The sequence below is a fragment of the Desmodus rotundus genome, chromosome 7, assembly GCF_022682495.2.
Source record: "Desmodus rotundus isolate HL8 chromosome 7, HLdesRot8A.1, whole genome shotgun sequence".
In the NCBI taxonomy this organism is placed as follows: Eukaryota; Metazoa; Chordata; class Mammalia; order Chiroptera; family Phyllostomidae; genus Desmodus; species Desmodus rotundus.
This window is the reverse complement of record NC_071393.1, coordinates 134301290-134317668: the sequence shown is the minus strand read 5'-3', so window position 1 is coordinate 134317668 and position 16379 is coordinate 134301290. Positions and strand designations below refer to the sequence as shown.

Genomic DNA, 16379 nt, shown 5'->3' with positions numbered 1-16379 from the left:
GGCGTTTTCCGCGCCCCCTCCCCCCATTGGCTGCACCCCGCGCCCCGCCCCAGGACCGCAGGCAGCCCTGAGAGGCGGGGTGCAAGGCCCGAAGTGAGGGACCACTGGCTGCGGGAGGACTGCTTCGAGGGGTCGGGAGCCGGCCGGGGAGGACCCTGCGCTCTGTGAGGAGTCGTTGGCTGAGTCGCCGCTGCTGCCCCCCGCCCCAGGTTTGACTGGGGCTCCACGCCAGGAGGCGGTGGCCAGACCGAGCCCCAGCCCAGCCAGCCGGGTGGCTCCCGACGGCGACCAGCCCCGCAAAGGGCCAGAGAAGGAGAAGGACGTGGAGGAAGGACGGCCAGCCCTGAAATGGCGCTCGACTTCCTGGCTGGATGCGCAGGGGGTAAGGAAGCGGGCGGAATGCTCAAGGGGCCGGGGACGTGGGGCTCCCGATCTCGGGCGCCGGAGCCTGGCGTCCAGGATGCGAGGCCAACTCACCTGCCAGCGCTCGGTCCAGCGGCTCGCCCTCGCCCTGGTATTTCCTCGACTCTCAGGGCTCTCGTGGGCGTGAATAGACACCAGGCCCGAGGGTGCCTAGGGCACTGTCCACCCCACGAGGCAAGAGTTTTTTAAGTCCTTCGAGGTACATTGGGAACGGAGGTCTGGGGCCTGGGAGCAGCAATGTGATTTGGCGGAGGCAGGGACAGCCAGGAGGGTGCCCCGCCGCCACCTGCGCCCTCCTCCCCCGAGGCCCCGGGCTCCTCTCCCTCTCCCCTTTTCTGCATCCCCATCCTACCTGGAGCAGCATCCCCAACCTGAGCCCATGAAGTTGAGGCTGCCTCCACTCCTTCCCCTCAGCCATCTAGGCGGAGCAGGAGCCACCAGACTACCTTCTATCTATTGGGCTAGCCTGGGGGGCACCGTAAGGTGCTGGCCGGACCCCAGTCACGCTTTGGCGTGCTACCGCCTTCTTGCGCCTATTAGTGAGCTGCTGGGGGTCGACTCTACGCGAGTGTGCGAGTGGGCCTGACACGCCCCTTGGGCTCACGGGGACGTGTCACCGGCCGGGACACCTTCACGGAAGCCGATCCAAGTCTTTGTCCCCTGAGTCAGTGTGCAATCCTGGCTCTGCTGTGGACCGGCTGTGGGCTGGCTGGGCTACCTGCCTGTTTGGCCTTTAGTTTCTCTGCTTTTACTTGGAGAGTTAATTTATGCAACAGGTATTAATTGGGAGCCAGGTTCCACCACCAGGAATTTGGTGATGAATTGACAGACGTGGCAGGCCCTGACTCCTGGGCAGAGAGATGGCTGGTTGGGTGTCCTGGCCTGCTCGCCCAGACCTCTGGAGCTTTTCTCCTCCAGCACCCGGCAGCGGTGGGCGCCCTGGCGGGAGAGCAGTGCCCACTATCAGTGGCCTTAAGCTCTGGGAGAGAAGAGGCTGGTGAAGGGAGCGTGGGGGGCATGATGTGTGGGAAGGGATTTATCAGACTTCCCCAGTCAGGCCTCAGGAAATCAAGGACTGGAACCTGAAAAGGGGGTCAAAACCCCAGAGGTTTTGGCAAATTGGTGGAGAATTTCCCCAGAACCCAGGTACGAGAGGAGACGGGAAGCAGGGCAGGGGCCCAGTGGGTCCAGCTCTCAGCTGGCTCCCACTCTGCTCACCTTTCCTTCCCCTTGGTGTCAGCCACCTCTGCTGGCCCCTCCTAGGCCCCAGCTCCCCTCCCCCCACCCACCACTTGGGAGGGTGTGGCTCTGGAGGGTGGGGGCTGTCCAGGGGCCAATGCCCCTTTCCAGCTTCTTGTGGAATGTGGATTCTCTCCCCAGAGGCAGCATTCCTTCTGTTTTCCTGCAGGTGTCCAGGGAGCTTGGGGTTTGGAATATTCATCCTGAGGCCTGCCTGCTTAGAGACTGGGCCGGCCCCAGATGCACACGTGCAGGCCCTCTGGGCTCTTGCTCAGGCAGGGCCCCTTCCGGGAAAGCCTTTCTGCCCATCCTCACTAGGCGCACCTAGGAAAGATCCTATCCAAGCTCCAACATCCAGTGCCCTCCCGAGCGGTAGGGGCTTCACCAGCCGTCCCTCTGTCCTACTGGGGTTCATACGCAAGCGCAGGGTGGATAGTGCCCAACTTCCCAGCAGTGTGAGCCGAGGCCCGAGCCTCCCAGGCGAATGAGGGTGGAAGCAGCTGCCAGAAAGGGGGCAGAGGGTCAGTCAGCAGTCCCCTGGGACCTTCTCCTGGCCTTATCTGACCCAGGAGAAACCTAGGCCCTGAGAAGTGGAGGGACTAGCGCAAAGTCATGCAGCATGCCCCTCCAACAGCAGGGCAGGGGCTGTCCTCTCCCCTTTAACCCAAGGGACAGGGACCTGTGTCCCAGGCCTGCCTTCAGCCCCCTACAAGGCCCAGCCCTCACAGGGAGGCTGTCCAGGAACCATGTGCAAATGACGCCCCTACCTCGGAGCCTGGCCCCGGAACCCGATGTTGCTTCCATGTTGGGAGGGTTTGGGCCCCTCAGTGCCGGGAGGCTCGGGGTAGATCACGGCAGTGCTTCTCCTCAGGGGCCCGGGGTCCCTCCAGACTCACTTTCCGTGTGGGGGGAGGACAGCACATTGCGCTGATTATGCGAGTGTGGGTCAGCTGTGCAACTTGCCCTTACAGAGGCGGGGCAGGACCTTGCTGGCCAGCAGTCTGGAGGCCTCCCTTGGGGGCAAGGATAGGGGGAGGTGCAGAGAGAAGTTCAGTGCGGGCAGGTACCCCGGAGTCTCAGCTGATGCAGGGCACTGGCTTCGGAGTTGGGGGATGGGGTCCACGCCAACTGCTGCAACTGTGGCCTCAGGATCCTCTCGGGGTGATGGCCTGGAGGGGCCTCCTGGCTCTCAGGTGACCCTGAGGTTAAAAGAAGGTGGCTTTGGGGGCCTGGAGGCTGGGGGAGGCAGGCCCCACAGCCTACTCCAGCCCACTCCTTGCCTGCAGATGGGAAGATGCAAATTTCTGCCCTGGAGTCCTTGCCTGGGGCCTCCCCACCCAGGCTGCTGGGTGAGGGACTGCCCCTCCCAACCCAGGGGCTGAGACAAGTCTAGAGCCGGAGCAGACCCTCCAGCACAGGAAGGGGACCTCCATCACGTCCAGAATGTGCTTCCCTGGGTCCCCACAGCTGGGGGCCTGGCTTCAAGGGGCTCGGTGGGCTGGACGGGCCCCGACTGGGGGGAGAGGGAAGGCCAATCCTCACACTGCAGGCAACTGCTAGGGTTCCAAAGCCCCCGAATCCAGTGGCAGCCCAAAAAGGGAGGTTCTAGAACTGGGATTTTCAGATCCCAAACGTGAAATGAACACAAAGGTAGATATCGAACTCTGGAAATGACATGTGTCTCAGGACCAGAAACACAGATGTGGCGTGTTGAGGGAAAGACGGACCTCCCGTTCACCTGCGGGTATTGGGGTTCCAGAAGGAGAGATGGCCTGGCGAATAAGTAACAGTGGAAATTTTCTCTGAGCAGGAAAAGGAGAGGCTGCAGAACGACAGGGCTAGTACAGTGTGAGGCAAGGTTGTTTTAAAGAAAAAGGACGCACCCTTGGCACCTCCTGTGACATTCCTGAAATCTCAGAGCCTTCCTGTCAGAACAGATCAGTTATTGAGCCAGGAGAAGAACACCCACTGGGGGCAGATTTCCCCTCTGCAGCCCTGGAAGCCAGAAGGTGCCTGGGACGCCGCAGCCCTGCATGGCTGGCCCAGAACACCTGACACAGAACTGTTCTCTGCCGGCTTTGAAGAAATGGCCTGTGCAGAAGAGCTGATTTCAGAGGGCATTTCCCAGGTGTCATGGGGTTCGAATCCCAGCTCCACCATTTCCAGCTGTGTGGCAGGGACATGTTACTTCCCTGTGCTCCAGATTCGTCATCCACCCAATGGACTAAAAGTCCTTTCTGTACAGGTGTTGACGTGGGGAGGCGGCACAGGTACGAAAGGAGCGCAGGGACTGCAGACAGCAACTCCACGTGTTCGCTGTTCCCATTACACATAAGCACTCGGGGCAGGAGACGGACTCTGGGTGTACACACATACATTTCTAGGGAGGAGAGTGTGGCAGTCACTCAACCTCTCCGAGCCCTGGTTTCTCCTCCCTGAAGTGGGGTGACAAAGCTGCCCAGTCATGGGGATGCTTACCAGGGGCACAGCGTGCGGGCACTTTGAAAGTGTTTATGAGCCATCGTCCTTCGAGGGGGGCTGGCAGGGCCTGGCCCGACACATAACCAAGCATGACTGCAGGGTCACAAGCTGCCCCGGGCACCAAACGGCTCCACTTCAGGATGGGGAGGGGGTGGTAGCAGCACCTGCCACACACCTGGTCCTGGATGGGCATTCCGCTGGGGGGAAGTTGATGCTCACACCGGGACTGGCGAGGTGAGGCCCAGACGCTGAGTCCTCTGGGAACTTGGTCAGCTGGTAAGTGACAGAGAGAAAGTTCAGTTCTGGGTGAGGGTCTGGCCCCAAGTCCGAATTTCCGGAGCGCCCTGCCCGTGCTGGGAGGGGTTGGGAGCAATGGGACTGTCCTAGCAACCACACGCTGTTGTCAGCTGCTGCGAGAGACAGGGTGAGAGAGACAGCTTCAAGTTGGACGGATCCTGGTGTGACCCTTGGGACGTCACCCTCACATGCTCCCCATCCCCCCCCCCAAGGACTAAGGGGCTCACAGGGGGCGGAGCCAGGCACACAGCCAGGAACTGTCTCCTGCTCAGTCTGGCAGCCCTGCGTCGTCCTCCCGGGCACTCCATCCGACGCTGCAGGCTTCTGGGGCATCTGGGTCACAAGTCTTCCTTTCTCCCTTCAGGTGTGGCAGGCGTGCTGGTGGGACACCCCTTTGACACGGTCAAGGTGAGTCTCTGGTCATGGTCTGAGTCTCGGGCCCTGGGGAGGGGCAGGCATAGGACAGAAGCCTGCAGGGTCTGGGTGGCTGGTGGCTCTGTGGCAGAGTCTGCCTTAGGAATGCCTTCAAGGTCTTCATACAGGCCCTAGAATGAAGCAGAATCCAGGTTCTCTCTGACATCCGGGGGCCTTTCCTCCAGGGTTTGTCCCCACACTTCCCAGTGGTGGCTGAAGGTTGGGATCCACCCAGGGCCTGGCCAGCTGAGGCCAGGGGACCAGCTTCCCCTCGCCCAGAGCAGGGACCCCACAGTGTTCTTGCAGAGCTCCTCCCGGCAGCCTCTTAAACAAAGAGAAGCCTGGCGGGAACACACATAAATGCAGAAAAGTCAAACCTGTCAGCATGCCCCGTGGATGTGGCCTGCACCCAGCAGGGACAGTCACAGTCCAGACACCGAGTGATCCCTTCCTGAGGGCAGGTGTGCACCTGTGGAGTGGTTGCGGGTGGGATGGGCACTTGTTCCCTCTTCCGAAAGCCCCATACCCTGAGCAACTGGCCGCTTCCTGGTTCTCAGACACCTCGGAACAGAAACCGAGGAGACCCATGTTCTCCCATTGGGAAGTCCCGGCTAAGGTTTTCCCTGTTTGGGGGGTTTTCTGTCCTCAAAGCAGCCAAGTCGAGGCCTTACCTTGCCTGCTCACGGGATGGGGGGGCAGGTGGCGGAGGGCCAGGGTGCCTATAGTAACCGGCAGGGCAGGAAGCCAGACCTTTGTCCACTGTGAACACTGACCTTGGCCCCTCTCCCACCATGCGTGGGCCGAGTGCAGGCAAGCACAGCGTCCCTGGCTGGGGCGGAGGTGGACTTCGTGTCTCCTCTTTTCTGGAACCCAGGTGTTCCTTGGCCAAGGAAAGGACTGGGAACTTCGGGCTGGGTGTCCTCCAGTGGAAGAGGCATCAGGGCCTGGCCTTGCACATTGGCTCTGACCTGAACAAGGCCTGGCCCTGGGCCCGGGGCGGGGCCCACGCTACCAGCTGACTGGCTCAGTGCCGTGGTCCTGTCACTTGTGATCCTGGCCCAAATGGTCTCCTCCGCACGGTGAGGGGCTGGCCGGTGCTCCTGGTGTAACTTATGTAGGATGATGTGCCAGTTCCAAGGGGCCCGGGTTTCCTTCCGTCCCCCTGCAGGTGGATTTGGGGAGGAGCTCGAAGGGCCAGGCTCTCTGGCCACTCAGGGGCCCGTGTTCCCTCTGGGCCACCGAGAGTGAGGTTCTGGTGCTGCCTGTCCGCACGGCTGCCCGTGCTCTGCCGGCTGCGTCCCGTGAGGCCTGCCCACAGCCCAGCAGTGGCCGTGTTTCTCTGCGTTTATACCTCGCGGTCATGTGTTGGAAAGGCCGCTGGAAGCTGCATCAACCCCAGAAGTGGCTTTGATTCACTTCCTCAGCCCCGCTTTGCGGAGGCGTCTCTGAGCTGTGCCTCAGCCCAGGCCTGGCCAGGCCTCCTGCAGCTGGGGCCTCCGTCTGTCCCCACCGGGCCAGCAGCATGCCGCCTGGTGCCCCCGCCCCTCGGAGCTCCTGAGCCAGAACAGGCCCCCCCTGCTGTACTCGGGGTGCTGGAGCTTCTGCACCCACTGGGTGGATGCCCTTTGGAACCCTTCTTACTTGGCACCTAGAAAGAGGAAATCCATTTGTGACTTTTTTTTGGTCACTGGCCCGCCAGCATTCCACCTGGGCAAACCTGTCTGAACAAGCTGTTTCTGGTGACAAAGGGGGAAACCCGCCCCCAGGGCCACTGCTGTCCCTCAGCTGCCGTGACCGCCCTGCTGTCCCCCAGGGCTCGCACTGTTGCCTTGTGCTGGGTGAGGGTCGTTGGTGGGCGGGTTCCATTTAATGTTCTACCGGCTTTATTTTTTCACTGGCTCTTTCCACTGTGGAAGTTGAACACTGCGCTTACAAGCAAACCGGGACAGGGAGAACAGCGAATGGCTGGCGGCAGACAGGCCTGTCCTCACCTCAAGGGCCTCACCTTCAGAAGCCCCTCCGCCGGCGCGGCCCCGTGAGTGGCTGCTGTTTCACTGTGTTTAATGTCACACCCACATTCTTCGTTTAACTTTCTGTTACGGAAGTAATGCAAGTTGTAAAAAATTGTAACCGTTACAGAGACATATAAACTAAAAAGAAAAAAACCCACAGTCCTTCAGATGGCCTCCCCCCCCGCCCCCCCCCCCCCCCCCCCCGGTAATGCTTTCTACTGAAAAACGAAAATGCACACAGGCCCGCACATATTCTTGCTTTTGCAAAAGTGGGATTCGTGTCCTAGCTCCGCCGTTGAAATGGACGTTGAACACTCAGGAAAGAACGCAGGTGCTGAGTGCCCAAATCTAGAAGCTGCGGGAGAAGGAGGGCAAGGCCAGACCCCCGGAAGTCCCTCCCCTCGCCAGGCCTCTGCCATCCTCACTCCTGAGGCCGGAGTCCATTTTATTAAAATTTGGTTTCCCTCCGTGGAGCCCAGAACTCCACCCCCTATCTGCAGCCACAGGACCTTCACCTGAAGGTGGTGGGCTGTCCTTCCTCAGGTGACAGGATCCTAATCAGTCCCAGCCCGCCTTCACCAGGGTGTGGCTCTCCCAGGGCTGGGAGGGGCTGGGGGGTGGGGGCTGGCCCCAGGGCTCCGCCCAGATGTGATGAAACTTGGTTGTTTAACCTTGCCGGAAGTGCCCCACCCATGGCAGAAAAGAGGCTGTCATAGGTGAGTGAAAGCCCCAGCCACCAGGTGAACCCCTCGCTTCTCTTCTACTCCCTGAACCAGACCCTGGGCCTGGACCCCGCCCTGCCCCCCAGAGTTCCCTCCAGGCCCTAGCAGTGGGCAGGGATAGCAGGAGGGGCACTTGGGCCTGGCACAGGTCCTGGGTTGGGGGCCTGGGCAGGGCTGGCTGAGGAAAATCATCCCCCCTCTGGATCAGGGGGTCTTCATGTTGGGGTCTCTAAGCCCTGGAGGGAACTAGGAGGCTCCTGGGCTTGTGTACAAGTGGCCACTTTTCCAGGGGTGGGGCCATCGATCCTCCCTGGGCCACATTTTGCCCCCAAACCCGGTCCCTCGGACAACAAGGGCTCACCCCAGGCCCAGGGGTCAGAAACAACGGGGAGAGGGGCCTCTATGGTCTCTTGTGGGGCCCGACTGGCCTGGGCCTGGGCGTGAGTGGAACTGTCTGATCCACACAGACTTTGAGGCACCGTGGGGACCCTGGCTGGGGAGCTCAGTGGGTTAGAGTGTTGTCCCAGTGCACCAAGGTTGCAGGTTCGATGCCCGGTCAGAGCACAAACAAGAAGCAACCAGTGAATGCATGAACAAGTGGAACAGCAAGTCGATGCTTTTCTCTCTTCTCGCTCTGGTCCTCTCTCTCTATAAAAATCAGTAAATTGAAGACACTGCCAGTGTTAAAAAAGTCCCCAAGGAGGGGACAGCTCTGCTTCATGCCACCTTGGCTAAAACAGCCTCTGCGTGGTGGTGTCGGGAGCCACAGCGAAGACAGATGTTCCTCCAGAGATGCCAGAACACGGAAGGGAGAAGGAAGCGCCTCTGAGCCTCTGTCTCCCCATCTTTGAAAGCACAGCAGCCGAACCCACCCGGGCCAGTGATTACCACGCCCGAGACCCGTGTCCCGCTGCCTGGCACAGACAGGCCCTCACCCGTTGTCCTGGTCACAGCGAGGATTTCTGAGTCCAGGCCAGGGAGAATGTAGCTTTGCCCAGCCCCACCCCACCCCTGTGACACAGATTCCAAGTTCAGGAAAGGTCCTCACGGCTCTGCACCTGGGGCTCGCTTAGCCAATGCAGGGATAAGCTGTCAGTCAACAAAGAAGACTTTCACACCTCAGGGCCCTTGGGCCTGATCCCCAGGCCCAAGTTGCTGTCAGCTGCTTTCCTGTGACTTAGTACTAACTCCTGACCTCTGTCTCCACAAGGGGCCACTGGCAGAGGAGGCATGGCGCTCTGTGCCCAGAGCTGCAGGCCCACCCCTGATGAGGGGAGCTGAGGACGGGGTGTTAGGTCAGGAGCCCCCTTGACATCGGCCATGGTTTGCCACTGAGACAGTGGTCAGCACACTGCACAGTGAAATGGGGGACCTGGAGTCCCACGTGGGGCAGAGGTGCAGCAGCCACCAGAACCAGAAGGTGTCTTCACACCCGAAGACAAAGCAGGCAACTCCTTGGAATACAACAGGACTTACTGCAGGGCGACTGACGTCCAGGAAGACCGGGGTGGAGCGCAGCAGCCCGCCCCACAGCCCCGTAGGTGCTTCTCCGCTGCCAGGCCCCTCACAGCGCCGTGCACAGTGCAGCTCCGGCCCTGGGGACGGACCAGGCAAAGGACAGGAGTGTGGCAGTGCCAGGGGCCCTGTACCTCCTCGTGGTCTCATGACAGATGACTGCTTATAACTGACGCTATCACCAGCTTGATATTTATCTACGTTGTCACGCTGTCCAGCTGTTAGGGACAGAAATACTTGTGGCCGTATTTTAAGGAACACAGATAATCAATCATCAACTGGAAGGCTTTGAGGAGCTCACTGAGGACAGTGAGGACGGTCATAGGTCACAGCGTGCAGCTTCAATCCGTGACGCGGAGATGGAGTTGGTTCTGTTTGCATCCACATCTATCTGAACATGTAGAAGCTGCTTGTCTGAGGTCTCGGGTGGCCCCAGCACCTCTCCTGTCATCCGGTGGCTGTTGGCTCACTGATACCCCTCCCTGAAGAGGCATGGTCCCTGGCCTCAGCCCACCTTGGAATTCAAAAAGCCACAGGAATCCAGCTACCTGGCTCCCTGCCCTGGGGTGCTGTGGGAGCTCTGGCTCCAACTGGCTGACCTGTCCCTGGGCCCTCTCCTTCCAGGTGCGGCTTCAGGTCCAGAGCCTGGAGAAGCCACAGTACCGAGGGACCATCCACTGCTTCCGATCCATCATCAAGCAGGAGAGTGTGAGTGGCTGGGGCCCAGGCAGTGGGGGTCAGGGGCGGGAACCAGCTTCTCGGAAGCTGCCGGGCCAGGCTACAGGCTGGGAAAGAAGAGTCGGGCCTACTGGGGAAATCATGCATTTGAAATGGTTCTAATCAAATTCTGTTTGGCCCTCCTGAACACCTGGGGCGGGCTGGGGCAGTGAACACCTGCGTGCAGACTCCCTTGGTAAGTGGGCTGGGCTGCCCGAGCCCCCGAGCAGGAGGCAGGTGCCTGACTCCTCCCTGCGCCCCGCAGGTGCTGGGCCTGTACAGGGGCATGGGCTCCCCGCTCATGGGGCTCACCTTCATCAACGCGCTGGTGTTCGGCGTGCAGGGCAATACCCTGCGGGCCCTGGGCTGCGACTCGCCGCTGAACCAGTTCCTGGCAGGCGCGGCAGCGGGGGCCATCCAGTGCGTCATCTGCTGCCCCATGGAGCTGGCCAAGACGCGGCTGCAGCTGCAGGACGCGGGCCCGGCCCGCACCTACCGGGGTTCCCTGGACTGCCTGGCGCAGATCTACCGGCAGGAGGGCCTGCGCGGTGTCAACCGGGGCATGGTGTCCACACTGCTGCGTGAGACGCCCAGCTTCGGCGTCTACTTCCTCACCTACGACGTGGTGACGCGTGCCCTGGGCTGCGAGCCAGGCGACCGTTGGCTGGTGCCCAAGCTGCTGCTGGCAGGCGGCACGTCAGGCATCCTGTCCTGGCTCTCCACCTACCCCATGGACGTGGTCAAGTCGCGGCTGCAGGCCGACGGGCTGCAGGGCACCGCACGCTACGAGGGGATCCTCGACTGCATGCGCCAGAGCTACCGTGACGAGGGCTGGCGCGTCTTCACGCGCGGGCTGGCCTCCACACTGCTGCGTGCCTTCCCCGTCAACGCCGCCACCTTTGCCACCGTCACTGTCGTGCTCACCTACGCGAGAGGCGAGGAGGCCCAGCCTGAGGGTGAGGCTGTGCCAGCTGCTTCGGCGGGGCCTGCACTGGCCCAGACCTCCAGCCTTTGACGCCTGACCCCCATGTTGTAGAGCGTGCCCCTGCCCAGGGCTCTTTTGCAGACACCCAATACAGACAGAAATTGAGCCCCCTCCTGCCCACCGCCCTGCCCGGCCTCCTGAGCTGCCGTGTGCTGGGGAATCCATCAGGCCTGGGCCCCTAGGTTGGGCTACCTCAGCTTCGACCTTGATGGGCTCATTGTTCTCAGCTGCGCAGCGGGGCCCTCATACCTGCCCTGTGCAGTCGGAAAGCTCAGCTGAGCCTGTGCAGCTACTGCAGTGCTACCGGCGGGGCCCGGGGGCTGCCACCCACTCACCACCACCACCACAGGCTCTCCAAGACCCACAGATGGGTGGCCCAGTGACTCACCCAGCACATCCTCCCCCTGGCGGAGCTCCAGGGCACTCCGTGGCCACCTGTCTAGTCTCTCCATTGGGGACAAAGACCTCTGCTGCAGCACCCCAGCTTCTCGATACAGCAGTCCTGGGAATACTCACCCCTGTTACTGCCACTCCCATGGAGAGCGACCTGGGGTCCCACCAAGAAGTCATGGGTTTGCTGGAGGCTCCGTGTCCTCCTGGGGCTAGGGGTTGGGAGAAGGAGAGGCCAACGGGAGGAGATCTCAGCACTGTAATACAGCTGCGGCCAAGGAAGTCTTCCCCTCTGGGCCTCGGGCCACCCACCTGTAAAATGGGGACACGGGTCAGCTGATTCTTGGACCTCTAGCCCAATACCCCCAGCCAGAGCCTCCCCCCAAGGTGTGCAGAGAGGTCAGCAGGGTGATAGGGTCCCCCATCCCCAGCCAGCGGCGTCTTTCCCAGGCAAGCCCCTCAGTGCCTGGTTTCCTGTGAGGCTGTGAAGGGCCTGTTAGCAGGCACAGGTGGGGCCAGTCTGGGCCCCTCCGAACAGAGGCAGCTCCTCTGCCCAAGAGTGGGGCTCTCCCCAGGAGGCCACTGTGGCCAAGGAAGACAGCACTCCTACCCCGGACACCGGGTGTCATTGTACAGAACCCATGAGGGAATAAATGTTCTGTTTTTTAAGAGCCCAGCTTTGTGGATTGCAGAAGGGGCTTCACTGCACACCGCTCCCTGGAGTCAGAGGGGCCGGGTTGGTGGCCTGAGTGTCCACGGGCCCTGGCGGCAGCCCTAACTATGTGACCTGGGGCGGGCTGGGGGCACACCTGGGCCCAGTTTTCTCATCTGCAGTATGGGCCTGACGGAGTGTGAGGATTGAGGGCGTGGAGCTCAGACATGCTGGACGAGGCCTCAGCGCCCACAGGGGCCCCTTGAGTGCCTGGTCATCCCAGTGATGGGGGGTCCTGGTCCCCACTCAGCCCCCCACTGGCAGGTCAGGCAACTTGTGCTGTGAGCTCCCTGGGAGGCCCCAGCTGTGGTGAGGGCACTGAGAGGGATACCAGCTAGGGTCAGACACGGCCTTGTTGGGGAGGGTGATTAGACCTAACCCAGCACAGGAGGCCGGCCCACGAGGGCTTCTAAGAGAAGGCCCTTTCCTTCCCAGCTACCCTGCCAAAACTCTGCCCACCTGCAGGGGGACAGGAGAGAGGGCCCCCAGCTCTCCCTCCAGGAGGGGAGCCAGCTGTCCTGTGACTTCCCACCCTGCGTGATCCCAGCACCAGCCTGTGATGTTGAGTTTGTCTGCAGTTTCCAGGGACAGGAGGCCAGGGCGGGGCTGGTTGTGACCCCTGGGGGAATTGTCCTCAGGTCCCCCCACCCTGGAGTCCCAGGCAGCAGCCCCCTCCCCGCTGAGGTCCCTGGCCTGTCACTTCTCTCTGAAAGAGCCCAGGTCAGCCAGCGCCACAAGCCAGGGTCCCCCACTCCCACCCCAAGAGCTGGTGGTTAAACATTATTACCACCAGATTGAGCAGGAGGAGGGGATGGGAGAGGTGTGGGGTTTTTATCCATTTATTTCCTCCTGGATTTAAACTTATTTATTCTATTTGGAATAAGTAATACATTAATGTGGTAAGAAAACAAACACAAACAGAACCCAGGCTGTGTAGTGAAGGAGGAGAACCTGGTCCCCACCTCCTCCACGGCCAGCCTGCCCCTCCCTCGGCCTCCAGTTCCTGGTGCATATCCCAGCACATCCTGGGTGAGTCTCGGTGCACGGGAACAAGCCCACTCCCTGCAGAGCGTGGCCAAGTTTTCTTCCCTTGATGATCTTGGAGCCGAGGGCTACAACAGACGTTTCTTCTCTGAAGGCCTGGAAGGTCAGAGTCTGAATTCAGTGTCCCAGTGTCCACTCCGGGGGTTCTGAGGGAAGACCTTTCCTTGCCTCTTCCAGTGCCCAATATGCTCACAATATGGCTTGTGAGCATATTGGTCACTCCCGGCCTCCATCCTCACACAGCCTCCTACCCTGCGCATCTCTCTCCCAAGGACACCAGTCATTAGCTTAAGGGGCCATACTATTCCAGTGTGGTCTCATCTTAACTAACTACATCTGCAAGGACCTGGTCCAAACAAGGGTACAAGTCACAGGTTCCTGGGGGATGTTGGCAGATCCCCCGGGTGCCTAGTCTTCCTGCCTTTTCTAATAGAACCCCAATTGGCTCTGGGCTTCTCTGTGTCCAGATAAAAATACTTTTCCTGACCCCCGTGCAGCTAGAGGTGGCCACGGGTCGCAGGTCTGGTCAGTGGCATGAAAGAGGTCAGTGGCTGGGGCTTCTGAAAAAGCCCTGCAAATGGGACACACACACCCCTTTCCCCGATGGCACAGGGACAGGATGCCTGCGGGCGCTTGGTAGGGCCGCCGACCCTGCTGGGTCCGCAGAAGACCAGTCACTTCTCCACTGCTTCATGCACTGTCCCTTGGCTTCCCTGTCACCTGCAGCCAACTGCCTCATGGTCAAGGCGAGGTGCTGGTAGGTTTCACTCAGAGGAGGGACCACAGGAGGCTCTGAGGTGAGCAGGCTACGCGGGACAAGACCCAGGCTGAGGAGGCTGCTGAGCCAAAGGGCATCTTGAGGCCAGAAAGGAACAGCTGCCCTGGAAGGCGGGAGGGACCACTCTGGGGAATGAATGGTGACAGATGAAGCCCCTGTGGAAGTCTGAGGGACAGTTGGGGTCAGCTTGTCCCCGTTTCACAGGGCAGGGCGGCATCCGTGAGAGGGAGCGTCTGGCCCTGCCCACCTCCTCTGGTGCGGACACTGAACTATACACGGCAACTTCTTCCCTTTCCTGTTTATCCCCAGGGACCTCAGGCACACAGAATGAGTGACGCACAGTCCTCCGTGTGACAGTCCCCTCGCTGGCCAGGGCCTGGCCTGCTTTTGCTTGTTGTTCAGTCATTTCTCCTAACTGCAAGCTTTGGGTTCCACACTGTGGGGCCCCCATAGCCCTCCCTGGGGATGGCAGAGTCTTGGAATGGGCAGTGGCTCAGGCCTGTGTGTGCCCTCTTGGGTTCCCTTAGCCTCTGTTTTGCAGTGGAGGACGCGGGTGGGGAGAGCCTGGTCCAGAGTCACACAGTTGGTGCTGGGGCTGCACCCCTTCCCCAGGCCTAGCCGTGCATCAGACAGCCACACTCTACCCCTGGGCAGGAGCTCCCCAACAGCCATGATCGGCCTGGGCTGGCTGATGGCCAAGTTCCTGTGGCTGCAGTGACAGACACCCTGGAGTGGGCCGTTCCAGCAGCAGAGGGAGGGGCAGGGACCTGGACAGGTTCAGGAGCCTGTGTGCCCCTCCCCCCCGGGGGGGAGACAACGTCGTCAGGGACAGGCAGCGGTGCTCCACACAGTGTGACGCTACTGGGTGGGGAGTGTGCCCGGGAGGGTGGTGGGCAGGTCCGCAGTGCACACGGTCCCATCTCTGGAGCACCCTCCGTAGCTCGCCAGGTGCGGCGGGCTCCTCTGCCTGTAGAGCAGGCCCTGAAAGCCACCCCTGGATATCCAAGGGGGTTTGGGAAGCCAAGTGGGCAGAACTGACGCCTGAGTGGATGTGGGGGGGCCAGAGGTGGGAGGCCACCATGATGCCCCCTTTTGGCTTAAATGTTCGCAGTGGATGGTGGGGACATTCGCTGCAGCAGGGACACAGGATGGAAGCAGGAGGGTGGGGGGTATGCTGGGCCGGGGGGCTCTAAGTGTTTGATTGAAGGAGGAATGAACGAATGGACAGCTGAGGGCAAAGGCTGCGGAGTCTAGGGCCAGCTCCAGTTTTGCCAGAGAGCAACGAGGGAAGGCAAGAATGTAGGGGGGAGTGAAGCTGGGACACAGGGCTGGTGGGGCTTGATGGTGACAAGTGACTGACCAAGGACACCAGAGTGGCAGTGAGAGCTGCACCCCAGGACAGAGACGGAGGGCTGCAGGTGTCGGGAAGCACAAGGTCTGGGGCCACCGTGGCAGTGGCCAGAGTCGGGTTTCAGGAGGACCAGGCCACAGGTGGACCGTCCTCCAGCCCCCATGCCGAGGTCACCAGAAGAGGTGGGTGGGGAGCGGGGGACCCAGCATTAGAATGAACACAGTGACCCGGCTGACTGCGGCAGAGTGGGGTTGGGGTGGGGGTGGTAAGACTTGGGGGTGAAGTGGGCTGAGGAGGTGCCCCCGGCCCCTCCCTGTGGCATCAAGACAAAAGTAAACAGCAGCTTCCCCCCTCTCCCCAACCCACACCAGCTCCCGATTCCATCCCAGAGAGGAGGGTGGTCAGGCCACCCCTCCCCGGGTCCAGGGGTGCACCAGGAGCCCTGCCAAGCCCGGGCCTTACTCAGGTGGCCCCTTCTGCAAGGGCTCCCCTATGGTCCTACAAGGGAACCATGCGTGCCTTTCCCGCCCCCCTCTCCTGGGGGCCAGTCTGCCGCCAGCTTCGGAGGAAAATAAAACTCCTGACTGGCCCAAGGTCACTGCCCTTCGGTGTGGCCCAAACCCGAGGACTTTCCAACCTGGCTGGCCTCCCCGTGTGTCCCCTCCCAGCACACGTCCATGTCCCCTCGGCACGCCCAGGGGTAGCAGCTGGAGGTCGAATGAAAGACACCTTCCCTCGACCTTGTGGGTCCCCATGCTGGGCAGAGTGCGCCCGCGGTGGGCACGGGTGGCCGTAGGCGCCAATGTACAGCTCCCCCACCACCCCGAGCTCTGGAGACCGCCAGGCGCCGGTCCCGGACGCGTACTGGCCGCTGAGCGCGTGCGCAGACCCCGCCTCGCGCCGGCAGCACAGCGCCACCTGGGGCGGCGCCGGCAGGACTGGCAGTCCACCCCCAGGGGCTGGTGCACGTGGCTGGAGGGGATTCTGCCCCCGCTTCTGGGACACGTGGCAGGAGAGAGGGAGCCTGGGGCAGAGCTTCTCCCCCATGGCCCCTCCCCGGCACCATACCCCCCGCCCCACGGCTTACCTGGCTCGTCTTCCCGCATCTCCTCCGCTCAACACTTCATGCGACTTGTCATGCGACTTCCAATGCGACTTCCGTTAGCACCTCTGCGGCCTGAAGCCCTGGTGCTCACGGGGTGCGAGACCCTGGGAGCTCAAGGGAAGCGGGGCTCCGGAGGTGAAGGGCTGCGAGGCGGGGAGAGCAGGCCAAGCTGGGGCTCGGCTTTGTAGAATGTG

General features: G+C 61.5%; 1 protein-coding gene across 1 annotated transcript; it reads left to right on the top strand.

Annotated features, from left to right (window-relative positions):
* Positions 1-54: 54 nt before the first annotated feature.
* Positions 55-11866, top strand: SLC25A29 (solute carrier family 25 member 29). Its single transcript, XM_024567985.3, has 4 exons — positions 55-382; positions 4805-4848; positions 9728-9811; positions 10086-11866. Exons 1-4 carry the CDS (start codon positions 349-351, stop codon positions 10833-10835), a joined length of 912 nt encoding a protein of 303 aa, XP_024423753.2. The 5' UTR covers positions 55-348; the 3' UTR covers positions 10836-11866.
* Positions 11867-16379: the final 4513 nt, after the last annotated feature.